Source organism: Neoarius graeffei, chromosome 28 (assembly GCF_027579695.1).
Source record: "Neoarius graeffei isolate fNeoGra1 chromosome 28, fNeoGra1.pri, whole genome shotgun sequence".
In the NCBI taxonomy this organism is placed as follows: Eukaryota; Metazoa; Chordata; class Actinopteri; order Siluriformes; family Ariidae; genus Neoarius; species Neoarius graeffei.
The window spans coordinates 12,592,241-12,619,923 of NC_083596.1; the positions used below are offsets into that span (position 1 = coordinate 12,592,241).

The following is a 27,683-nucleotide window of genomic DNA, read 5'->3' on the forward strand; positions in this document are numbered from 1 at the left end:
GGTCCAGCTGTTGTGGAGGATTATCAAGAAGACTGGCAAACTAGGTTTAAGAGCCTCCTGGACTGTCAGTTGTGCGCCTTCTGGTCTGGTCTTCCTTCGAGAAGTGAAGTTTATTTATTTTTTTTTTTTTGTGTGTGTGTGTGTGTGTGTGTGTGTGTGTGTGTGTGTGTGTGAGAGAGAGAGAGAGAGAGAGAGAGAGAGAGAGAGAGAGAGTGGGTGGGTGGAGAGACTGAGGACAGCTGAACCGGGGCGGACCAATACCATTCCGGCACAGCGTGTCCACGGCGCTTCCGTTTTCCAACGTCTCAACTCACTGACCAGTTGAAAGCAGCAGGCGGAGAGAGAGAGAGAGAAGGCGGTGACAGAAGTGGCCTCCTGGACGTGATGGTCTTCCTGAGCCGATGGTCTCGGCTAAACCAGGCTCACGGAAAAACAGCTCCCTCGGTGTGAACGTCAGCGCGTGCGCGGTCTCCTCCATCATCCCAGTCTTTTGCATCGAAGCCTGTAGTCTCAGTCGGCGGAGACTGTGGAAATACAGGAGAGGAAAAGAAAGGAAATCCATGGGTTCGCAGAGCAGCGGTCCGTGAGCTGGGGATAGGATATATCTCGCCTTGAAGAAAAAAAAAGAAAGAAAAGAAAAAACCCAGCGTCACGGAAAATCACGGAATTCAGCACCAATCTGTGCACAAGGTAAAATGATTTCCAAAGCTGTACTGCTGTTGTGTTTTGTTTTTTTCTTTCTGGTTCTTTAAGCCATTGTTGTAGTGAACCATAAACACATCCAGGCCCGCAGTAATAATCTGGAGCTGTGTACCACTGATAAAGAGCCATGCTTGTGTTCACACTGTGCTAGATTTTGAAATCGGTCTTTTTTTTTTTTCTTGTGTGTAGCTGAAGCAAACCGGCGTTAATCAAGCACTGCTGTAGCGCTGTTAGTCCAACTGAAATGGCCTACAGAGCCTAAATCAGTGCATGACCTTAACTACATTCTTGCCTAATGTTATGATTGACTAGTGAGTCTGTATTGTGTGTATTATTTATATTAGGCTGTACGTATTATTATTATTATTATTATTATTATTATTATTATTATTATTATTGGAGATGGTATCAGTATTAGTAGCTTATTAGTAGACTCTAGTAGTAGTAGTAGTATGTTTACTGATTAAACTGATTTCCAGAAATAAAGCTGACTCCATATCACTTTTTCTTTCTTACTTTCTTTATTCACTTATTTACTGGAAAGATTGGAATAATAGTTTAATATTTAGTCCAATATGAGCTAGAAATAAATACCTGTACAAATTAGATTATATGAGCTCGGTGTTGAATTTGTTGTTAAATATAATGTAGTGTGTTCATAGGGTTTAGAGACAACCTAATACTTTGGCTCTGAATATTTTCTGCTTTATTATTATTATTATTATTATTATTATTATTATTATTATTATTATTATTGGAAAACTTGTTTTATTATATTCACATTCATTGGATCTTGAGAAACAGAGCACCTTTATTTTTATTTTTTGCAAATTCAATCAATAAAAACTTTATACAAAACGTCCGACCAAACCACCTCCGCCTAGAATGCATTATTATTATTATTATTATTATTATTATTAGTATTATTATTATTATTACTGTTGTTGCTGTTGTTGTTTTGTTGTTGTTGATGTTGCTGTAATTATTAAATTCTGTCACCCAGGCTTAAGGATAGAAAGCGGTGGGGAAACAGGATCCTGACATGGCTGACAACGAAGAAGGTTCTGGGCTCCAAAAACCTCCAAATGATCTCGATTCAAAGGATTTACATGAGAGTAAAGCGGAGAAACAAAATGGAAGCTCCAGCAAATCTCCATCATCCCAAACAACTTACATTCAACAGGTAGGGATAGGGATTGCTTTTCTCTCTCTCTCTCTCTCTCTCTCTCTCTCTCTCTCTCTCTCTCTCTGTGTGAGAGAGAGAGAGAGAGAGAGAGAGAGAGATTCACTGAATACAGATTTAGGAAACATCAAGGATGTATTTAAATAAGGCGTGTGTAAGTAAATGGAGAGGAGAGGTTGGATAATATAATCCTTATTTATTTATTTATTTATTTATTTAGTTAGTTAGTTATACAAAGGAAAAACTACAGTGTGGAAATAATACCTACATTTATTTTTTACAGCGTCTAGTTAGAGATGGATTCAGTATTAGATTGTACTGTGTATACCTCCAGGCCCAAACTACAGCGATGATAATAAACCTTATGGATCATTCACAATACTTCACGTTCATAAGCAATAGCTAACACAGGTATGAACTGATTAATAAGTAGACAAATTTGACATTTAGCCAGTCAGAAACACTTCAAAATGGTGCAGCAGAAAAATACGGAAATGTGTAATAAGTATACGAGGATGTACGGTATTTGTTTTGTTTGTTAGTTTGTTTGTAGTAATCGATCTGCGACGCTTAAAGCTGATGTTGGCTCTATTTTTTTAAACGCATTCATTTTTTTTTTATGTAACACGATGCATATACACATTTCCTTATATTTTTATTCAACCTTAGTATTTTCTCTTTATTCGAAACTCTTTATTTTTGCCCGAACACAACTGATGGCGTAGTCTTATTCTAGCATTCTAAACTGCATTTTAATTTTATTACCCCTGTGCAAAATACACTTCCTAATATTTGTCTCAGTTCCCTCAGGGGGAAATAAATAAATAAATAAAATCCTGTGGGAAATTGAATTTTCTTGATGATTATTTTTATCTTGCGCAACTCCAGTCTTTTGTTTTGCTCCGCATGTGGTGTTCAGTGGTTCCAGCAGTTGACGGTGCTATATTTGTTCTTGCTCCATTTTGAACTGTGTGTCTTCTTGCAGGGAATGGAGGGAATAAAAGTTTACTTACACGAACGTGAATTGTGGATGAAATTCCATGAAGTAGGAACGGAAATGATCATCACTAAAGCAGGGAGGTAGGTCGCTTTATAGGTTAAACCTGTTTTGTTTTGTTTTTCCCAATAACTAACATTTTGAGGCAAAACCCGTATATGGCACAGTGAAGTCTTTTTCATCAGTTTATGACTATAAAGATCATTTTAATTGAATGTCAGTGATGTCTCAAAATATACCGAGTTTAAAAAGAAAAAAAAATCCGACTCATACAGGATAATTAATTTCTCTTCTTTTCAGCTATCCTCTATACGATCGCGTTCTTGTCTTGAGAGGATTTTAAGTGTTTGTACAATCTCCGAATGCTTTCTGTATATTATTGCTGTATATACTATATTACTCTATAGTTTACAGAACCCTAATCCTAGTTTGTCCCCTTATGTGCTCACACCATCATTTTGTTGGCCAAAGATATTATAGGATTATTATCTGAAGCTCTGAAGTGCACTTTTTCAGCTTAAAGTTTCTATTTTTTGCTGCAACGGCTGCACTTTTTCTTTATAGTATTTAGTTGCTTGTAGCAAATTCAAGTAACTGACTGCAAACCGTGCACTGGGACAAGTCGCATTCTAGCCGAGAGTAAGAATAAACGCGTTTATGCGTAAAATGCATACGACGAAATAAACGAGGAATTGATAAGAACTGTGTGTGAACCAAGGTATTTATTATTACAGTAACAGTCTGAGGAGAGAGAGAGAGAGAGAGAGAGAGAGAGAGAGAGAGAGAGAGAGAGAGAGAGAGATTATTGTTTCTCCTCCAGATTTAGCTACAATAGGTGGCTTTTATATTCAGCTCGTTTTCTTCTTTTTGGAAACGTGTTTGCCATCCCTCCCACATCATTCAAACTACTCCCGAAGGCCTGCAGTTCTCTGGACTCCAATCGGCCTCACAAGTCCAGAAACAGGCTCAGGCTTGATGCATGGGCTTTTCTCCATGCATTCACTTCGTTCACGTTAATAAGTGAAAAGGGTCAACTTGGTTGCACATTGCATGAAGTTCTGGAACAGAAATGCTGCTTATTAGCAGACTTGAGGCACAATGCACCACCACAGCCACAAAACAAAATACACAACTGTCCAGTTCTTTTACGGTGACTATATATTTTCATCTTTTTTGAGCGCTTTATGTTACAGAATTTGTGAGTCATAAACGCGTAACAAACTGATGCGTGGGCTGAAATGACCAGCCTGGTACAAAGGAATGTTTCATACAATGATCAACAACAACAACAACAACAATAATAATAATAATAATAATAATAATAATAATAATAATAACCCCTTCGGACATAACGTGTACAATAATAATAATAATAATAATAATAATAATAATAATAATAATTGTTGTTGTTGTTGATGATGATGATGATGATGATGATGATGATGATATTGCTGCTGCTTGTATTATTATTATTATTATTATTATTATTATTATTATTAACAAAAGCAGCAGCAGGAGCATTATCATCAACTATTATTATTATTATTATTATTATTATTATTATTATTATTTTGACCAAATATTTAAACAAAGCTTATGCATTGATGCTATGTTTGCATTATTATCTAATTTACATCAGTCGAATGCCTGCTGCTGATAAATTATACACTATACGTCTTAAGAATAAAACTATGTGGAACCCGGAGACGGAGGGAAATTCTACATTTGCCCATTGTTTTTAATCATCCCAGGCCTATTTTCAATGCCATAATGTTCCCATTTTCATCTACAGGCGAATGTTCCCGAGCTTCAAAGTGAAGGTCACTGGACTGAACCCCAAAACGAAATACATTCTCCTGATGGATGTCGTGCCAGCGGACGACCACCGCTATAAATTCGCCGATAATAAATGGTTGGTAGGACACCTCTGAAAGTTATTTATGCACGATAGAGTTAACTTGTAGGACTGCTGTATATTTACACAGAATTGTTTTCACTCTATAGAGGAGGCTAGCAGAATATTTTTGGAAGTTTCGGGAAGCCGGAGCCACATTCGAGCCAAGAAATGAAAGTTTTCGGGCTTGCCAATTTTGTCCTCGACTAATGCTTAGTATTCAGAGGCTGCCTGCTTCATAAGAGAGGAAAATGTAGGCATTTCTCGTTTCTCTTGTTTCAACCACATTTGGTTATTCCAAGAAACACCCCGTTAACCTCTTACTGCCTCACATTCAGGCCACAATGGACTCCTTGCACGACATGTACAGAAAAGTTTACATTTAAACGTGGGTGTATTTCTTGCATTGTGCTTTAGCTGGAAGATTTAAAATCTTATTGGGTGGTGTGTTGGTTTTTCATTGAACACGTAAGCAAACTGATGAATACAATCAACAGCATAACAAATCAATATTAGTAGTATTAGTGTAGCATTGATCAGAAGTCTTTTTCTCATTCAGAACCTGGAAACACAATGGTTTTAAGAAAGTTTGACAAACTTACATGGGCTCAAATATGTGTGAGTATAGTTGGCAAGGGGTGTGACCGCCAAACAAATGGAGTTATTTTTCTTTCTTTCAAAACAATAAACAGGACAGTTATGAAGTATTATGAAAATAATTATTTAAACACTTCATGTGTACCCCCCCACACCTCTCTCTCTCTCTCTCTCTCTCTCTCTGCTCCCAGAAACGAGGCAGAATTTAGATTTGTTTGAGGCTCTTTTCTGGATCAGCGATTTTAAATGTAAGGTTATTCAGTGAGGATGACCACATGGCAATATCGCTGATAACTATCCCTTCTGTGCAAGCACTGGAAGTAATGGCGCTCTCAGCCAGCTACTGTTTTATCTCTTTTAGATCTTTACGCATCAAACGGGTCTTTAAAAAAATAACAGAAGGGAGAAATTTGTGTCAGAATGCCACTGCACATGTGGACTAACGAGCCATGCAAAATAAGCGTGTCAATTAGATTAGATTTTTTTGGGGGGAGGATAATAAAATAAAATCCTAACCCTGTTTCAGAGTGGATATGAACTCCAATACACCTGCTCAAACTTTTATTATTATTATTATTATTATTATTATTATTATTATTATTATTATTATTATTATTATTATTATTATTATCCTCAAATCCCAAACTTGACTTATGGATTAAAATTAAAAACACTACTAGTGAATCTCATTATGTTTCCAACATGAGCTCTAAGATAACATCAGAAAATAAGAAACTATTTTAACAAACCTGTTGCTGGTACCGATCTAGTGTATTATCAGAAATAGAAAAGACACTAGGTTTGGAACTGGAAATGGACCCAATGTCTCTCTAGGCCTCCCTGCCAGAAATGTAATACTAAAAAACAGAAGATTGTACTGTATTCTTACTGCAAGGAAGAACATACTGCAATAGTGAAAAAGAACCAACTGTTCAAGGCTGGCGTAGAATAGTGTTTGGTTTAATGCCATAGAGTACCTTACATGTGCATTAGATTCAAACTCAGACCAGTTTTATAAAGTTTGGGAACCTTATTTGAATTACTTGGAGGCTGATGTCTTTGCCATTTTGCTGCAGGGATTTTCTGAAAGGTCCTGATAAGGGAGAGCAGACTGCACATTATTATTATTATTATTATTATTATTATTATTATTATTATTATTATTATTATTGTTGTTGTTGTTGTTGTTGTTGTTGCAACTTTTGGTGCGGTGTGTATGAAACTGAGAACAGTTGTTTCTGTTTTTGATTTTGGTTTATTTGTTTCTTTGAAATGTGTTTGTGTGTTTGATCTGCTTTTTTTCTGTGGATTTCATCCATCTTTTTACTTGTTGTAAAAGTGAAAACCAATAAATATATATATATATTTTAAAAACTGTTGCTGCGTAATTCCCTCACTCTCTGCGTATCCTAGAGAATTCGTATAGCTACTTTTGTATGGATTTTAGACTTAAATGGAAATGTTAGGAAAACTGTATGGGACACATGACTGACTGTGTGATGATATTTTTGTCGTGTGTTCTAGGTCAGTGACAGGAAAGGCAGAACCCGCAATGCCCGGCCGGCTCTATGTGCATCCCGACTCTCCAGCCACAGGCGCGCACTGGATGCGACAACTCGTCTCCTTCCAGAAACTCAAACTCACCAACAACCACCTCGATCCTTTTGGACATGTAAGTAAACACTGTTGTTGTTGTATTTCCTTCTTTTGCTTGTCTACTAAAAGACCTAAGGTTTTAAAACGCCTCTTGTTGCTTTACGCATATTTTATTTGGCTATTACGCATTTCAGACACACTCGACTCGGAAGTGCACTTGCAAGAACATGCATAAAACTCGCATTGTGGAAGTTTTAAGACTTTTTAAAGTGCAATTAGGTAGTCTTGCTTTTGGAGCTGCTTGCAGGCATCGGAGCTCGAGAAGAAGGTGAAGCAGCTTTAGGCGTCACTAACAAATGCCAGAGCAGAGGCAATAAGCGGTTTTTGTAATTAAAAAAAAAAATCTGATGGAGGCAAGACACTTTTAATGTACTAGAAACACCGCATGATAAATGTAGTCTGTTTTTGGCTATTAAGTGATATAACACGGGCTTCTATAATACCATGACTAAATGGTTAGAGCTACAGCTTTGGGATTAAAAGGCTGCTGGTTCGAGCCCCTGAATCAGCAGGCTTGGCTCAAGTTAGATTCTTGAGTAAGGCACCTAACCTCCAGTTGTTCTGGTAAGTGTGGTGGTGTCTGTCTAGCCAAAGATGATGATGTGATTATCAGTTTGAGGAAGAACCTGGCCATATATATATATGTAGTAATCTAGTTCTTGAAGACACTCTTGGTAACATAGACAGGCTCCTTGACCTGAAATGAAGTTTTCAGCTTCTATACAGAATGTAATCTAAAATAGATTTCCTTTGGGCTGTTTGTAATATTTTTAATAAGGTGCCACAGGAATGATTTTGTAGCCCTTGATATTAGTGAAGGTCAGCTCATGTGCTTCACTCTGTAGGTTTTGTGTGTGTGTGTGTGTGTGTGTGTGTGTGAGTGAGACTTTTAAACCTACATCTGGATTGCCAATTTTTCTTCAGTATTTTCCAGCATGAAGTACAGTAGTGTGTGGGCTTATTTATAGCCTAGCACCTGGATTGGGATGTGAGCATAATTAACATGATGGGATCTATTTTTCTACATGTATGCCTTTTCACCAAGCTTCAGGATTACTATATGTACATGCGTGAGAGTTTTGTTGTTGTTGTTGTTGTTGTTTAACTGAGATGATACATAGATTAAGAAAATCTATTTTATTGCAAAAAAAAAACCCATGCTCAATCAGAAAGCTTTTTATTTATTTATTTAAACATCCTGTCTACTGTTTAGACTTTTAGGCCTGTGTAAATCTGCGCTGCTTGATATTTTTGCAAATCTAGTCACACTGTGAAGATGCAGGATCATCCCATGTCACTATTTAGTGCTGATCATAAGTTTTCCATTGGTTTGCACTGAAGTTAATCATGCTTTTTTAAATTTATTTATTTATTTATTTATTTTTTGCCAAACCCCAGCTGGCAAAATGAAATTGGACCCCATTTGGAATGTGAGCAGTGTTGTAATTTTTTTTTTTTTTACCAGAATGCATTTTTGATTGGTTGCAGTGGTTCTTGGCATTCCCCTCCATTTTTTTTTAATCCTGAAAGAGCAACCTGGGATTTATAAATGAAGTATGGCTTCTCAACCAAAATAACAATCTATCGACTTGTTGTTCCAGGTGCTTGAAATCATTTCAGACCTATGAATAATTACTGAACATAGCGATGTCAGCTAAATATGCAGCAGACCGGACTGGATCCATTAAGGAACTACATCAAATTGGCACAAGTTTTGGGGGGATTGGTCTTAATTAGGATCGCAAATAATAAAACTTCACATCAAGACTTAATGGAAAACAACAATTATTGATGAAAGAGCTGATCACATTAGTGAAATGTGATGGTTATCCAAGGAGAGCGCATTGCTCTGAGTACTCCAAATGAAAACTGTCTGCTTTTGTCTCTCCAAATCTACTTTGATCATTTTTAGGACCAAACACCATTCCACATTCTTTCAAGAAATAGTTGAGTCACAGCGTGGCGTTTGGATATCAGTGCTGCAAACTGTTTATGTTATAATGACAGTGCAAGATGAGTGATGGACAAAGGTATACAAAATTTGTTAATCTAGACAGTTTTGAAATCCCTGTGATGTCAGGGACATGAAAGAGAGGAGCAAGCAATCAGGGCCCTCTGTGAGCCCTTGCTATGATAAAAAAAAATAATAAGAATAACTATCAGGACAAATGAAGATACAGAGCAACAGGGCACCAAACTCACAGTAATGCTGTACTCCTAGTGGGTGGTCCAGCCACAAGCATGCCAGAAAAACTGTCTTCTGCCTGATCACAATTCAGATTCAAACCCTTGGTTTGATGTAGTTCTGTGGTGAAGCTTTGCAAGCTTTATTCCTCTTCAATCACAAGCGTGGTGTGTGTGTGTGTGTGTGTGTGTGTGTGTATGCATGCATTTTCTTCAGTCATTTTGAACCTGATAACCTATATATAAGTTTTTGTGTTATACTAGAAGATCAGCCAGTACAGTATTGTTTCTCTAACTCTAACCATCCCATAAGGTCTCTGAATGGTGGACTATGTAGGTTAATAAGTGCAGGACTTAAAGAGTAGATGTTCTGCTTTGCAACCAGTTACTGCGCCAATCAATCAGTGAGCCAAGACCAGATAGAAAAATGCATGATGCATAAGAGGATGAATTCCAGAACGGTCAATATGTCCAAGTGAAACATTTTTCTAATATTATGGGATTCTCAAACTTTTTGCAGCCAGAGACTTCTTTAGTAGTTAAAAAAATAATAATAATTTAAAAAAAAACCTGACCCCCTCAGCCCACAAATATTTCATGAAATATTAAAATACCATATTTCAAATATGTACCCCGATATTCTGGTTATTTCTTAGGGCTTTTTATTCCTTATGGACATTATTTGTAACTTGTTACTTTTCACGTATTAGGTTTTGGATGAATTCAAGCGACTAGTCAAGTAGGTTAATAACTAGCCTAAACAAACTCGGTAATAATAAAATAAACTTTCGTAGTAGTGGATTGTGATTTATATGACTGTTACAAAAATCGGTGTGAATAATAATAATAATAATAATAATAATAATAATAATAATAATAATAATTCACCACCGGAAACCAGATATTGTAATTCAGAAAAAGCCGACTAGAGAGACGATCATTGTGGACACTGCTGTCCTTGGGGACTGTAAAGTCATCCAGAAGGAATTAGAAAAGTGTGACACATACCAAGATCTAGATAGAGAGATTGGAATTCAAAGACAAAAGTTGTGCCAGTAGTTGTTGGGGCGTTGGGCGCAACGTCAAACAAGTTGACAGGACACTTGAAGGAACTGGGTGTTCCAGACAGGAAAAGAACAGTACAAAAGTCTGCTCTCCTTGGATCAGCACATATCCTTAGGAAGGTGTTAGAAGTCTAAGGTCTCAGGATGAGACTTGACTGGAAGCTATTTATCCAGGGATGAACCCTGTGTTTAATCCAAATAAGAATAATAATTCACAAGGTTGGCTACACTTCAGTCTTCAAGTAAGTTATGGATTAACTTTTTGTTGTTACAAATCAATACAAATCTATACAAGAACAAACAATTTGAACAAACACAACTCAGCTCACCCCATCCCCAAAATACCAGACCAGTAGTACGGATAAACATAGCCAAACATCAAGAACAAAAATTACAAGCGGCTTATCTCATTCATGTCAACAATTTCACCGGGTCACATACCTGTAGAACACAGCCATAATAGTTATACAGTTATATATGTTATGTTGGTAGCTGCCATGCTTTCAACAAAGGATATAAATGGTTGCCAGATAACATAGAGTTTTCCAGTAGAGCCTCTAATGGTTTATCTGATTTTTTTTCTAGATGAATATGACACATAACATCTTGAATCCAGTGATTAACTATACAGATCTATAAAATCTACTTTAGTATCCATTTCTGTGTGTAGTGTATAATTATTTAAGATACATAAATGAAGCTTTAAATGTACAAGCAGATCTTTCCAAGCAAAATATAATTTGAATATTAAAGGTACAAAAAGTTGTAGCTTTGGGAGTACTACCCCATTGCCCCTTTGTTTGTTTGTTTCTTTGAGAGTGCAGGATTTCCTTGTTTTTTTTATCTCTACATAAAAGTGGGCATTAAAAGGCATTATTAGATTCTTCACGGGTGATGCCCATGACTCCTGAGTGTGTCAGTACAATTAGGCTTAGCTCCATGGATAACAGGGACTCGAGCTTCGAGTCGAGGGCTCAAGTTCAACTGAGTGAGCAGCGTCTGGGTGTCGCCAGGCCATGCCGCAAAGCAACTCCAAGTAGTGCTTTACTCCCAAAAGGTCACAGAGGTCAAAAAAAGAAGCAAAATGAAGGACAAGGTGATCAGATATCAGTGAGGGGATGGAACACATTGTGCATGTAGGCTATACGTTTATATTAGATCACATTTGAGTTTTGTGCACTGGATGAATGCGTAATGAGTGCAAATTTGTGTGTTTACCTTTCAGGAAAAAAAAATACTTTTCTGAAAACTGCTCTAACATGCTCTCTGTCCCCCTTAGATCATTTTGAACTCGATGCATAAATACCAGCCAAGGATCCACATTGTAAAGGCGGATGAAAATAACGGTTTCGGCTCCAAAAACACCGCCTTCTGCACTCATGTGTTCCCCGAAACATCGTTCATTGCGGTCACGTCTTACCAGAACCACAAGGTAAGTTAAGGAGATGATGTGTGCGCAGTTTGAGAAGTAATTTTTAGACACATCCTTCACTGTTTTGCCTTTGGTTGGCTCGGATCAGATGTTGCACTAAAAAAAACCCATCAAATAGAAGTGTATGAAGGATCAGGACATATTTCAGGACTGGAGATTACACAAAATATCACTGGGTTGAACATTGGTCAAGTCAAAGATCATTAGTCTACAACTATGTTTACATAATGTTAGCTTATTCATGAAAGAAATACTCAGCCTAATATCTATTAAGTGACTGTTATTTTTTATTTTTTTAATATTAAAAACCTTCATGCACTGTTCCATGAGTGTATTATATCCTGTTCGTTCAAAACAATATATTAAGGTCGTTTCATTTTTCCACAAAAATATAACTTCATTAGCTTCATTTCTAATTTCTAAGTCTTCTTGCTGGCTATCTTGGATGTTTTTTGGGTTTTTTTTTAATCTAAATCAGGTTTTGTTACACGTTTGAGCTCCATGTTAAATCCAGAATAGTCTGTTTTCTAATCACTGCTGTGTTTAAGCTGCTTGTCTGTAATTCAGAGATTATAAGAGAACCAGCATTTCCTGATTAGATGTGAACTTTACTGTGTAATATTTGAATACTTCAAAAACTTTGGTATGTGATTAATAAGGGGAAAAAAATCTTGCCTGCCAACATAGGTGTTTATGTGCATGTTGTATGTGCAGTGGTGGGTTGTTTTGGGGTTTTTTTTTAATCATGGTTGCCTGTAACAGTGAAACTTTCTTTACAGCCCTTATCAAAAAGAAGTATAGTTCAAGTTCATTTTATTAAGTATACTTAAGTAAAGTTAAAGTATATTTCCTTAAGTATACTTTTGTGTACCAAGTATACTGATATAAATGCACTTACAGTATACTTGTAAGTAAACTAATCTAATACTTCTTGGGACTAAATTGGCCCACTTTTAGTTTATAAAAAGTATACTTTAAGTCTAAGAGAAGTAAACTCTGAGTATACAACTAGTATTTTTTATTTTCTACTGCAAGCATACCACAAGTAAGCTTATATACTAATAGTTTACTAGTTCTATACAGTACTTGTAGTCCACGCTTTAGTTTACAAAAGCATACTTCATAGTGTACTGGAAATATACTATGAGTTTACTTGTTTTATACTTCTAGTCCACGTTTTAGTTTACTAAAGTATACTTTGTAGTATGCTGGAAATCAGGGCCGGTTCTGGAGGGGTAGCAACGGTAGCATTTGCACCCGGGACTGGTGTGGAGAGGGGCCCCAAAAAATAAGATAAAATAAAAAATAAAGAGTTCTCTCTGTTCCTGAATAAGTGCATTACTAATGGTTACTTTTTAAGGCAGCCCGCCGTGGCTGCAGGCTTATTTATTATAGCCAATTTAGTTAAAATAGTTGATGTAAAATGTTTATAGTTAGGACAACCATCACATAACTATAACTATAAACATTTTACATCAACTATTTTAACTAAATTGGCTATAATAAACACTTTTTTTGGGGGGGGGGGGGGGGGGGGGGGTTGCGCGATGTTGCACCCGGGTCCAGATTAGGGCAGAACCGACCCTGCTGGAAATATACTTTTAGTTACTGGTTATATACATCTAGTCCACTTTTTAGTTTTGAAGTATACTGCACTTACCCTTCTTGGTATACTATTAGTTTTCTAGCCCTAACCCTTACCTCATGCACACTACCAGTAGACAACTTAAGTGTTCTGTACCTGAAGTTACAATGAAGTTATAAAGGTAAGAATTCACAAAATAACAACAGATACTCAGGATTAAGAACATATTCATTTTCTTCAAAAATCAAAATTTAAAGCAACATTGTATTAAATGCCAAAGTATAAAAACATGTCAATGAGAACTGAAATTGACATCCAAGCTCTATAGACAAATAAATAAATAAATAAATAGAAATTAATTATCCCACTCAGGAGAAATTAAAAAAAAAAAACCTTATATGGAACCACAGACATATCTAAGAGTCAACAATGCTGAAGCACAACTACAGGGCAAGTACACTTAAACATAAGGCTGAAATATTTTAACACTTTATTACACTTTTGTTAAGTATATCTTGATCAAAATTTTAAGTACACAGCAAATTCCTCAGTGTTGAATTAACACTTTTAGAGTTAATTTGTGTCCAATTGGACCTATATAAACACAGTAGGGTGTTAAATCAACACTCTGGGTGTTAATTCAACACTGGGGATTTTGTTGTGTATAAGTTTAATATACTTAGACTTTTCTATATATTTTTCAGTATAAGCCAAGTATACTTATGTATAACTTTATTAAGTATATCTGTGATAAGTAAATAAAAAGTAAACTGAAAGCATACGCTCTTATTTTTAGTTTAAAAGAAATATACTAGAAGCACACTTGAATAAACTTCTTTTTTGTAAAAGAGACTAGAAGCGAGTTTTAAGATTTCTAAATGCTTTAAAAACAAATCTGTGCAAGCTGTTCAAATTATTTCTTGAAATTTTTGTGGCATAACTGGATAGTTTCAGGTTGGTTTACATCCCTGCCGAATGTGTATCTACGGTAATCCTGGGCTACAGATAATAGAAATGTGTTGCACTTGGACATTCTTAGAGGTTTGGTACAACTGCTCATAAGATTTGTTCTAATAAAAAGGTAGCTGTTTTATTTATAATAATGCCCCCATTTGTCTTTTGTCTTGTAATTAACAATACAGCCATATGAGTGCTTAAAGTCATTAAAGTCTGTGTTAGTGAAAAAAGCTTTATTAGAGGTTATCTGTCACTATTCAAACCCTCCTGCATTTAATGGTAAAAATAACAAGTTTAATTGGTGTATAAAAGAAAGTTTGCAGAGTGAAAGAGGTTAAAAACTTGTCGTTTGATCTGGGAAATTTGATTTCTCGTGCAAAATTGACAAAACCATTCAATCTAATGGTCTACAGAAAAATGGACTGGAATTTAATAGATTTCACAGAAATAAAAAAGGTAAAATAAAAAGTTAAAAAATATATTTGAATATTTCTTTGTTTCTTTTTAATTTTCTTTATTTCATTAATTTATTATTTGTTCTTGTTTGTTTGTTTTCATGAACACAATACAAATTAATTATTTTTTTTTAAAAATCCAATTGGTGACTTGGGCATCATCAATTTTGAGAAAGATTTCATGGGCATACAGTCTGGGGAAAAAAAGGCATTGGGTACAACTAAGAGTCTTTGAATAAGGAGTTGAACTGGTGCTGAATATTTTTGTTTTTTATTTTTTTATTTTTTTATTTTTTTTAAATATGTCATCGTTTGTTTGGTTGTTGTTGTTGTTGTTGTTTTTGAAGCAATCACCCTTGTTTAAAATATCAAGGACCTCATACACAACTGTACTAGCTTTCTTTCTTTCTTTCTTTCTTTCTTTCTTTCTTTCTTTCTTTCTTTCTTTCTTTCAAAGCAACTTGTTAAATGTATTTGTATATAAACTCTGCTAACTTAGCACTACTTAAACATCTTTAACAACCTTTTTAAAAAATATTTCTCAAACATTCAGGCCAAAAATATTGTCTCATAACATATTTAACTGTAACTTGAACTATGTATGCAGCATTTTGGATTTTTTTTTACTGTTAATTCTAACAACAAACATATGATAATCACAAGCATTTGTGACAAAATTATGTTACACAACAATATAATGTTTTTATTTATTTAACCCTTTAGTGACATTGGGTGTTTTTGGCTTTCTTTACATGTCTTTGTTTGGCTTAGTAAATGAAGCATTTTTAAAATGTTTCATAGTTTATATCAGATTTTTTTTCCAGCACATCCTAGACAATATGATGAGATGGTCAGGTTTTAACTTTACTCTACTATTTCAGTACAGTAGACCCAAAACTGAGCAAAAATCAGAAAATCGGATTGGCTTTTTTATGGGTTGGGTTTTTTTTTTTTTTTTTTGGCCAGACCCAAAAACAGACTGATTGATTGATTTTTCTACCTTCAAATTATAAATAGATTGGTCCTATAATATGGTCTAAGGTGCACTAATTCCGTTTTTTTTTCTTTTTATTGAAACTGCATTTACTCAAAAACATTCCTTCAGAAAGAAAAGTGAAAAGTTGTATAATACATTCTTCATAGGCTCAGGGGAATTTTTCCATAATTATTTTAAAATGTTTATTTTCACTGCTGTTTTCTGAAAATTGTCACCAGATATTTTTTATCACCCTGACTTATTTTACCCCAAGCATTCCCCATAATACTAACAATTTAGTCCCATTATGTAAAGTAGTATGTACAGGAAGTGCCAGCAGGCCAGATGAGAACAGCATGGAGCCTTGAGCAGTCTGGAATCAAATAGTTCAAGCTACCTTCTGCTCATTCATCACAATCCTGACCAGATTTCATTCAGACCATTTCTACAATGTCCCACATGCTTGAAAACACTCTAAAGGTTTATTCTGACATTCTGCAAACAAGTGTGGTGATTTGAGTTTGATGTTTTTGGTGTTTAAACCTGATCCACTGCTCAGTAGTCAGCAGGCCTCCAGCTGTAGGCAGGCAGCTAAGTAGATTATTGTGCTCCATGACTGTCGATCAGAGGCACTTAATGAGGTCTGTTCAATGCTGCCTAATAGGCCACTTGTTACACTACAGCCAAGTGTGTTGCTTGGCTTGATTCTGAGTTCATTTCAATCCTCTCCGATATGTTCCCAGACTTCCTTTATTCAGGATTTAAGTAAACATTCCTGAAGTGTCTGTTTCACATCCCTGCTGTTAAGACATTGAGTGTCAGGTGCTCGTGCACACACTGAGCAATAAGGCAGTGGGAGGCGACGACTGCTAATGATGTGTGAGCCAATCAAAACTCAGTACCTCTCAGAACCGGAAATCCTTCAGCGCACGAGACACAATGATTACATTCAGTGAGTTAATTAACTGGCGACTTTGAGAGAAAACTAATTGGGATTTTGTACAGCTATAAAATAAAATATTGATTCCTATTATAAGTTTTTGCTCGAACACTCAGGAATCCCAGAAGTATATTTCAATCTTAAACAGTGATTCATTCAAAGATTCAAAGTATGATTTTTGCTAGAATTATAAAGAAGTAGATTTAAGCACAGTATTATGAGTCAAAACATTTAAATAAGAATAAACTATTCATGGTTTTTGTTGTCACTCAACAACAAAAAAAAAACCTTAAGGTTACATGTTTTACCTTTGATTGAATATGTTTCACTGGAAACATGGATCTTTGAAATGATTTAAGGTGCTTTGTTTTTGTTTTTAGTTTGTAGTGTAAAGATTTAAAGGCAAAGAACATGCACCTTTAGAGATGGTAGTGATGATGATGATGATGATGATGATGACAGCAATATGCGACATGGAAAAGGTAGAGTTTAGTATTATAATAATATTTTTTTAAATAATGACTATAATAAATAATGAATATAAATAATAATATAATATGAATTCGACAATCTGTTTTTAAGAAAAGCGGAAAACAAAACTGTTGTGTTTGGAAATGTAGGCCGTTTCAGACCCGTGCGCTTTTTTCTTTTTTTTTTTTTTGCGCATTTTGCGCAAATTAATTAACATTGACGTATTTAAGCGATTTAAACATATCATGCACAAAATACCACACTTAAAGAAACTGTCTATCTGCCAAGATTTCAGTGTGTTTACGAGAGCTCAAAAACGAGTCCCAACATGAAGATCTTTGACGGGGTCTTAAGTGAGAGCCAACACGCAGTTTAAAGTTCCCGTCTTGTTGGGAAACACAACACACCGCCAGCAGCTCACCTGCCAAGGAAAGCCTGGATTGCGTGGGAGATGCGAGAAACCTCTGAGCTGGACAGCATCATGCACTCTAAACGCCTCTGTCTCCAAACCTTGTCATTTTATAATGTATTCAGCTATTTTTGAAATGCACAGATCATCAGGTTTAGGAGGAGAGGAGGTTTCATGTTTTGCAATATGCGATGCAACTCACTCACACACACACACACACACACACACACACACTCTCTCTCTCTCTCTCTCTCTCTCTCTCTTTCTCTCACACTCTCTCTCTGTCTCTCAATTTGGTGCCACAAAGGAGCGCTGTGTTATCTGGTTCATAACATGGAACGGTGTGGGTTCATTCATTCATTCATTCATTCATTCCTAATAATTGTCTATTTACTGTTACCATGATTTGAGGAATTGTAAAGAAACGTCCTTTTAAAATTCATCTCTCTCTCTCTCTCTCTCTCTCTCTCTCTCTCTCTCTCTCTCTCTCTCTCTGTGTGTTTAATATTTACACTAATTATAGGTATGGAATCAAGGATACATTGGAATGGACAATGCGTTTGTAATGTACTATAATAATAATAATAATAATAATAATAATAATAATAATAATAATGAGAAAAAGATCATTATTATTATTATTATTATTATTATTATTATTATTGCTGTTGTCGTCATAATCATCATCAACAACAACAATAATAATAGCAATAATAATTTTAAAAATAAATAAATTAATAATAATAATAATAATAATAATGAGAAAAAGATCATTATTATTATTATTATTATTATTATTATTATTATTATTGCTGTTGTCGTCATAATCATCATCAACAACAACAATAATAATAGTAATAATAATTTTAAAAATAAATAAATTAATAATAATAATAATAATAATAATAATAATAATAATAATAATAATAATAATAATAATAATAATCTGTATAATGATTGACACTGCATGCCAGAGTGACAGCAGGGTGGCTGCTAAAGAGCATAAAAAGATAGAGAAGTACCAACACTTCAAAAGAGAGGTAGCACGGCTTTGGGTTATGAAGAAGATGGAAATAGTTCCAACTGTTGTTGGCACCTCAGGCACAGGGACAAAGAACCTGAATCAGTCATTGGAAAAGTTGGGAATGGAGATTAGAACAGAATTTCTGCAGAAGACGGCGCTCTGAGGGACAGCCAGGATTTTGAGAAAAGTATTGGAAATGTGAAGGTAGAAGATTTGAGAGGAACCTTTGGTCATTTGTTATGACTCACTTTCTTTCAAGAAAAATGGCACAACACCTGGTTGTGAAATAATAACAACAACAACAATAATAATAATAATAATAATAATAATAATAATGTGTTTGGGTTTTTTATAAGAAAACATACACTGAATTATAGTTGAATCACTTAACATGAAGCACATACATGGTTTTACTTATAGGAGAAGGAAAAAAAAACTGTGGACTGACATCAGCTTTGTTTTATTACATTGTCCACAGCTGGAAAACACCAACAGCACACAGTGCCAAAAAAAAATAATAATAACAACAATAATAACTGCTCTTTTGATAAAGGTGACAAGAAAATGAACTTAATTTTCTTCCTCCATATAACAGATTCAGTACAGTCCATCAAACAACTCTATATCTAGAGTATGTTTAACTTTTGCAAGTAAGTTTTTTTTCTTTTGTAATGTCTGGGAGGAAAATCTGTAACTGGTTTGCTCATTGTTTTGTAGATTACTCAGCTAAAGATTGAGAACAATCCTTTTGCAAAGGGCTTTCGTGGCAGCGATGATATGGAACTGCACCGCATGTCAAGAATGCAGAGGTAAGCAAAGATGAAGTTCTCTCAAGTAAAGGATTTGTAAAGTGTAATATATGATTTGTAATTTTTTAGGCAAACTGTTATGGTCATTTATCTGAGCTGTCCTAATGGTTTATGTGACTTGTGTTGAATTAATGTATAAATAGTTTGATTTAAATCTGATTATTATTATTATTGTTATTATTATTGTGTGTAGTAAATCTCCTATTGGTAGGTCTCCTATTCAATCTTTTCATGTTTCCACAGTGCAAGCCATTAACTGCTTTCGAGTACTCTCCTGCGAGATATAGGTGCCATAAATACACAATGCATTTAAGGGTCATCCCTGACAAGAGGCTTGATTGACGTTACAAGATAAGCCGAGCCTTAAAAGAAGAGTCAACAATCTCACAAGTTCCATAATTATCACCAAGAAGAACTGTGCTAATCAATGCACATGCACAACCAGGAGAAACAGCGTTTTAGATCCAAGCCAGAAGTGCTCATTTGCCAAAAAGTAGTTTCTCTGTCTCCCTTTTCCCCAGTGAGGAGGTTCTGATGTAAGTGTAGCTCTTGAAGGAGGACCAGACTTTCGGCTGATGGCTTTCAAGGCCGATTTATCTTGGCCTTGAAACCACAGCAATATCTCAGCTTCATGCAAAGCCTCTGCGTTTCGTGCATATTCTGAACAATTGTCTGCGGTGGTGCTGCAGTTGGTCCTTTGGAAGCAAAGCCCACATGGCTTTTCCTCTTATTCACTCCAGATGACTGATGTATAACATGCGTCCATATAGTGTGGAAAAACACGTTTTCAAAGGAGAAAATCTGGTCTATGAATCGCGGCAGCCAACAAAGGCGGTGTCCAGTCTGAAATGAGAATTTGTGATACATAAGGAAAAAATACGACTGGCCTTTCCTCAGGGCAGTTAACATGATCTGTCATTACTTTTTTGGCCGAGCAAAACCATGCTTATTAAGCAGTTTTTTTGATAGATAGATAGATAGATAGATAGATAGATAGATAGATAGATAGATAGATAGATAGATAGATAGATAGATAGATAGGATATAGTTCTGTAGAGTTTCAAAATAATTTTAAGATTTTGACCAATATTCAAAGCCAGAAGGATAATCAATATTATTCTAACCACAGTCACTGGATATGAGCAATCGTGCGCTCTGACTGGCTATTTTACTACTAGGATATCAGGTCATATACCATGAATAGAGAAAAACAAAATGGTGGAGCCTGTTGCTGAACCAACTGAGGACGAAATAAAAAATTTACTTGAAAACAAAACCCTTAAAAATACAAAAAAAAGCAACAAAATATGGAATTAAAGTATTTCATGGTAAGATTGTATCTTTTTTATTTTTCAAGAATTATCATTATTATTATAGCATTTTTCATTTTTTGTATAAAATGACGTTTTGTATAAAGTTTTTATTTATGATCTGTGGTTGGTAGAAGAGAGCAACTGGACTTGCTTGAAAAGTCTTGAAGACGTTTCGCCTCTCATCCGAAAGGCATCCTCAGTTCTGTCTGTCTAATAGGGAGTATCAAGTATTTATCCTCTCATGGATCATCATAGAATCCGAATCAGAATGCTGATGGCTGCATTGTAGGTGGCTGATAGATGTCATAGACACCCACCTCTGTTCAGTGATGGTCGTTCCAGGTTGACAAAAATGAACGATCCTCTCTGGCTAAGATGTCTGCCAGTTTTCTGGAAGTCCTCTCATACTCCCGCACCAGTGAAGGGAACTCATCCCAAAGTGCGTAGAAACATATCTATTCGGATTCGGATTCTATGATGATCCATGAGAGGATAAATACTTGATACTCCCTATTAGACAGACAGAACTGAGGATGCCTTTCGGACGAGAGGCGAAACGTCTTCAAGACTTTTCAAGCAAGTCCAGTTGCTCTCTTCTACCAACCACAGATTACTATGTACCTGGATGACTGAGTATCTTCACAGATATGTTTTTATTTATGATATTTGCAAAAAAATGCAAATAAAAATGCTCTGTTTCTCAAAATCCAGTGAATGTAGATAGAATAAAACAGTTATTCCACTCAATCTTGTCGTACATGGCTTATAGCCAACTCGGCGCTATCAGCTCATGTACGACTCAATTTCATGGAATAACTGTTCAATATTCAATAGTCATCATTCAAAAGCTCCTCTTTACTGTCCTATAATTAGCATACAAGAGCACGGAGTTATCACCACAGCAAGTATGACACATTCCTATAATGCCAAAGAGGAATGGAAAATGTGACCAGAATTTAAAGCTACAAAAATGTTTCATAATAATCGTTAAGTAAGTATCATATACATCATTTGCAAAATAACAGATGTGAAATGGACATCATGTTTGTCCTTTATCATCATGCACTGGTCAAAGGTCTTATTGCCCTTTCTGTCCTTAAGCACGTCCTTATCTGAAATAAAGCAGATCTCTTCTTCGGATTTGAGCCAAGCAAAAAAATGTCCATGCGCTCTTGGGGGGGAAAAAAGAAATCTGGATCTTTTGCATGCCTTCAATATTTTTTTCAAAGAAACTTTTAATGGTTCAACACTCACCAGATACTTTAATAGGACCTGTTAATTAGGAATTGTTCAGTCAATCTGCAGCACAATGCATAAAATCATGCAGATTTTTAAACGACCAGAGCTTCAGTTTATCTTCAGCTTATCAAACATCAAACTGGGGGCAAAAATTATTGTCACTGACTTTAACCATTGTGCTTTCCAAGATGCTTTTCTGCTCACCATGGTGTAAAGAATGACTGAGTTATTATCTGAGTTCCTGTCAGCTCAAAACATTCTCACCATTCTCTTCTGACCTCTCGAATCAGCAAAGCATTTCCGCCCACAGAACTGTTGTTCAGTGGATTGTTTTGGGTTTTTTTAAAACATTGTGTGTAAATTCGAGAGACTGTTGTGAGTAAAAATCCCAAGATATCAGCAGTTTCTGTAACACTCAGACCAGTTCATCTGGCACCAAGAATCATGCTACAGTCAAAGTTACTAAGATCGTAGATATTTAGGGTTTAGGTTTTAGGCTTTTCTTCACGCGGATGTTTGATATGAACATTAACTGAAGCTCTTGACCTGTATCTACAACATGATTAGCTGATTGGATAACTGACTGAATGACCAAGTGTATCGGTATCGGTATTCCTATTAAAGTGGCTAATGAGCATAGTTAGGATGGTACACCAATGAGTTTTCCTATCAAAGATGCAAAGAACCCTTAACTATCCAAAGAACCTTTCAGAAACCCTTTTTCTTTCTCAATAACTAATGAAACATGGTGAATGAGCACTCCTTATGAGTTTTAAAATGTTATTGGAATCAAATGGATCAAATGGTTTATCATGTTTTCATAGTACTGGAGTGAATAAATGCATATTTAACAGTTATTCCATGAAATCGAGTCATACATGAGCTGATATAAGCCATGGACGACGAGATTGAGTGGAATAGCTGTTTTATTCTATCTACATTCACTGGATTTTGAGAAAAGGAGCATTTTTATTTTTATCTCATCTCATTATCTCTAGCTGCTTTATCCTGTTCTACAGGGTCGCAGGCAAGCTGGAGCCTATCCCAGCTGACTACGGGCGAAAGGCGGGGTACACCCTGGACAAGTCGCCAGGTCATCACAGGGCTGACACATAGACACAGACAACCATTCACACTCACATTCACACCTACGGTCAATTTAGAGTCACCAGTTAACCTAACCTGCATGTCTTTGGACTGTGGGGGAAACCGGAGCACCCGGAGGAAACCCACGCGGACACAGGGAGAACATGCAAACTCCACACAGAAAGGCCCTTGCCGGCCACGGGGCTCGAACCCGGACCTTCTTGCTGTGAGGCAACAGCGCTAACCACTACACCACCATGCCGCCCTTTTATTTTTATTTTTTGCAAATATCTATCGATAAATAAATACTTTATACAAAACCTCTGACAAAACAATTTCCGCTTAAGGCAAGGCAAGGCAAGTTTATTTATATAGCACATTTCATACACAATGGCAGTTCAATGTGCTTTACAGAAGTAAAAACAAAACAGTAAACAATAGAGAATAAAATTACATAAAATAATTTTATTTTTATTCTAATATATAATATTAAAAGAATTAAACAATTAATTAAAAGAATTAAAAGAAAATAATAAGAATTAAACAATAGTAGAAATAAAATAATAAAATGAAGTAGTAGTTCAAATAGGAGGAGAAAAAGAAAAAAAAACCCAGCAGAATAAAATAGAATAAAGTTAAAGTTAAAGTAAATTTGAAACATGCAGAGAAAGTAAAAATTATAAAAAATGTAAAGAAGACAATATTAATTATTTAACAGAAAGCATCTGAAAACAGCTTGGTCTTTAACCTAGATTGTTCATTTGATAATGAATGCTTAGAATGCAAACAAACCGGCGAAATGACAGGAGCAATTTGTGGAAAATATGATGATGATGATCATGATGATAATAATAATTCTTGAAAAATAAAAAAGATACGTTTTTACCATGAAATATTTTCATTCCATATTTTGTTGCACTTTTAAAATATTTTTTGCGGTTTTGTTTTCGAGTAGAGTTTTAATTTCGTCCTTGGTTGGTTCAGCAACATGCGCCGCCATTTTGTTTTTCTCTACTCACTGTATATGAGCTGATATCCTAGTAGTAGAGTAGCCAATCAGAGCACACGATTGCTCATATCCAGTGACTGTGGATAGAATAAAAGAGTATATCAGGCATATCTAATACCTATCACTCATGTAATTCTTGTCTCTTCCATCAGCACCAAGGAGTATCCAGTGGTTCCTCGAAGCACAGTACGTCAAAGAGTTGGTGCCAGTCAAAGTCCCTTTAGTGGCGACATTCAGGGGATGCCAACACCCAGCAGCATGAGCTCTCAGTACTCCTGTGAGAACGGAGTTACCAGTACCTCCCAGGATCTCCTGCCTCAGTCCAGCTCCTACCCATTACCCCATGAACACAGCCAAGACTATCACTGCATCAAGAGAAAAGGTATGCACACTGGTGTTTACCCTTCTTTTAACATGTTGGCTTTACAGTATGTCTATTTCTGTTGCACTACTACAATCAGCTCCAGAATTGTTGGCACCCTTCAGGAAAATGAGCAATTAACAGTTATTCCACGAAATCGAGTCATACATGAGCTGATACAAGCCATGTACAATGAGATTAAGTGGAATAACTGTTTTATTCTATCCATATTCACTGGATTTTGAGAAACAGAGCATTTTTATTGTTATTTTTTGCAAATATCGATAAATAAAACTTTATACAAAAAAATCTGACAATCATTTCCACATAGAATGTAAACAAACTGGTGAAATGACAGGAGCAATTTGTGAAAAATGCGATAATAATAATTCTTGAAAAATAAATAAGATGCGTTCTTACCATCAAATACTTATATTCCATATTTTGTTGTTTTTTGTAGTTTTTTTTCCCAAGTAGAGTTTTTATTTCCTCCTCCGTTGGATCAGCAACACATTCCGCCATTTTGTTTTTCTCTACTCATGGTATATGAGCTGATAGCATCATAGTAGAATAGCCAATCAGAGCGCACAATTGCTCATATCCAGTGACTGTGGATAGAATAACAATCAATATATCATAATTACCACATGCAGTGAGTGATATTCTGAGCTAAAACATATCATTTCGACACAGTAATTTGTTCAAAGGTTTTTCTAAGTAGTGCTTTTTTTATCAGCAACCCTACAAATAATATTTGGTGAAGTTTTGCCAGTGCTGATGATGATGGAGAATGATTATAGATGGATTTGGACAACTTGACCAGGCAGAACATTTTAAACTCCTATAAATAATATATTTTTTTTGTGTGTAAGGTTAATGTCATGTATTTTTTGCCCAATTTCATGAAGTGTTCCAATAATTTTGGAGTTATAATTCTGTATTTGATTGCATTTTAATAATGAAAAGGTCAAATCAACCCAATTTCATGCCACAGCCACCCATTGTTGGGAGCCAAGAGAGCTAAATTAGCCATGATGTCTGGGTGGAAGGGATGGCATTACTTTCTTCTTTCCCAATTACAGTGACACTAGATAGTTGTGGGCATGTGTGAGCTCATGTATGCGGAAAAGGGCAGATAGAGCTTTTTCCTGAGGGTGCTACCCTGGCCTGTGGTGCACCATGAGCAGCAGTTTGAAAAGACGTGGTTGGCTGGCTTCATGTGTCTCAGAGGAAACGTGTTAGGCTCCAGAGTTGGTAGCCAGAATTGGCAGGTGACCAAGCAACCCAATTTTGTTCAAAATTCTAACCCACCTTCTTTAAAATGTAAAAAGCTACCGAATTGTTCATCACAGTTGGCTATAATGTTGGTTCAAACATGGAATACTGTAATTATACCATAAAATTCCACATTAGGATTGGCACTAACTTATCCTCTCACTTCCTCTTCAGTTGAGGATGACTGTCACACAGATCACTCCTATAAGAAGGCCTACATGGAGAGCTCATCTAGCGAAGACGACCATTACTACCGCCCTGTCAGCTATTCTCAAACGCTGGGCCTTTCCACTGCCCCTTATCGGACCGAGTCTGGACAGCGGCAGGCGTGCATGTACGCCAGTGCTTCACAAGCCAGCGAGGCTGTTCCAAGCCTAGAAGACATCAGCTGCAACACCTGGGCCAGCGTGTCCCCTTATAGCAGTTGTTCCATGCAACCTATGGAGCGGTTGCCTTACCAGCACTTCTCTGCCCACTTCACCTCCAGCCCTCTAGTGTCCAGGTTGAGTGGAGTGGCTGGCCATGCCTCGCCACAACTGGGTGATGCCCACGCTATGTACCAGGGCTCGATGCCCCACCAGACTCTCAGCCGTCAGTGTAGCCCTGGAGCAGGAATCCAGTCACCCAGTGCTAGCCTGCAGGGGAATGAATACTTGTACACACACGGTATTCCTCGCACCCTATCGCCCCACCAGTATCATGCTGTCCACAGTGTAAGCATCATGCCTGAATGGAATGAGGGCAGCTAACTGGATTCTCATACACTCCATACAATATTGGAGTTGCACACGCAAAGGCATATGTGTATATTTATATTTTGAAGCTCTTCACCACACCAGCAGTCATGTGATTTTTGTCATTGAGTTTGGACACAGATGTTGTAACCGATTGCTTGGATACATGATAAATTGGTTCAAATAGCAATGAATGTCTGAGCTGTTGTCCAGTGTGATTGTTTTGTTTTATTACAACGCAGGAAAACAGATTTATTAATACTATGGGAATTTTTTTACCATGTTCTGTAAATTGTATATTGTATTCTGTAAATCAGAGCTGAAGATATGCCATGTAATTACAGTTCATTTTTAATCAGAGGATGCACTTGGGACTGCCCCGATTTTATATACTTCTTTTTAAAAGCAAAACAGAAATTGAAAAGTCCATTTTTATAGCATTTTTCCTCTTGATGTTTGTGTTATGTTTTGTTTTTGTACTCCAGGACAAGTCCTTAAGATGTATTGTTGAATTGTCCATGTTTGGCCATTTGTCCAAGTCTCAAAAGCATTTATCAGTGGACACATTCATGTCAAATTCACAAATTCTGTTTGGAGTACTGGCATTTAGTGAGTGCAGATAAATGCACAAAGTAGTTTTACACATTCAAGGTACAAATTTGTAGGATGTATAATTGATTACTCTGCTCAAGTAGCTGTTTGAAAAGAATATTTTCAACTGTCATTTCATAATATCAGAGGGAGATGATACGTACCACACGCCATTACTTGTGATTGCCATTTAATGGATTAGTAATTAAGTAATTTTAATAGCACTATTATAGCTAATGCTAACCGTCATAGACCAGTAGGTCCCTTATAACAAAGTTATAAACCAGCAGAGTGGAGGCATATTTTTTTTAAAAGCAAAAAGGTACAAATCTTTTTCAAATGACTCACCATTCAATACTTGGCGCTACAGGCACCCACCCCAACAGATGTCAAAATGATGTTTCAATAATAATCTTCTTATTATTAAACAAAAACAGTAAAAACATAACTGTTAGTTAAAGCTGAATGTCTGTATGGAATAATGGTGTACAGTCACTACATTTCTTCCTGTTAATAGTATTTATTTTTTGTTATTATGAAGCCTATCAGTGTTTTATCTGCAATATTTGTTTGTCTGTCTTTTCTAGTATGTAAGTTTAACTTAGATTCTTCTCTTTTTTTAGGAAAAAAACGGACTGGTTTAGAAATTCTGACATCTATTGACAGGTGACAGAAGGACAATTTGAAGAAACAATATAAAAATAATTTGTAAATAAAAATACAAATGTACATAGAAAACA

General features: G+C 35.9%; 1 protein-coding gene across 1 annotated transcript; it reads left to right on the forward strand.

The window, feature by feature from the left end:
• The first annotated feature begins 347 nt into the window (after positions 1-347).
• On the forward strand, positions 348-27,683 carry tbx5a (T-box transcription factor 5a). The gene is made up of 9 exons (XM_060913017.1): positions 348-690; positions 1,706-1,885; positions 2,871-2,965; positions 4,675-4,794; positions 6,898-7,045; positions 11,557-11,709; positions 19,244-19,335; positions 24,135-24,364; positions 25,793-27,683. The coding sequence occupies exons 2-9, from the start codon at positions 1,745-1,747 to the stop codon at positions 26,365-26,367; spliced, it is 1,554 nt and encodes a 517-aa protein (XP_060769000.1). The 5' UTR covers positions 348-690; positions 1,706-1,744; the 3' UTR covers positions 26,368-27,683.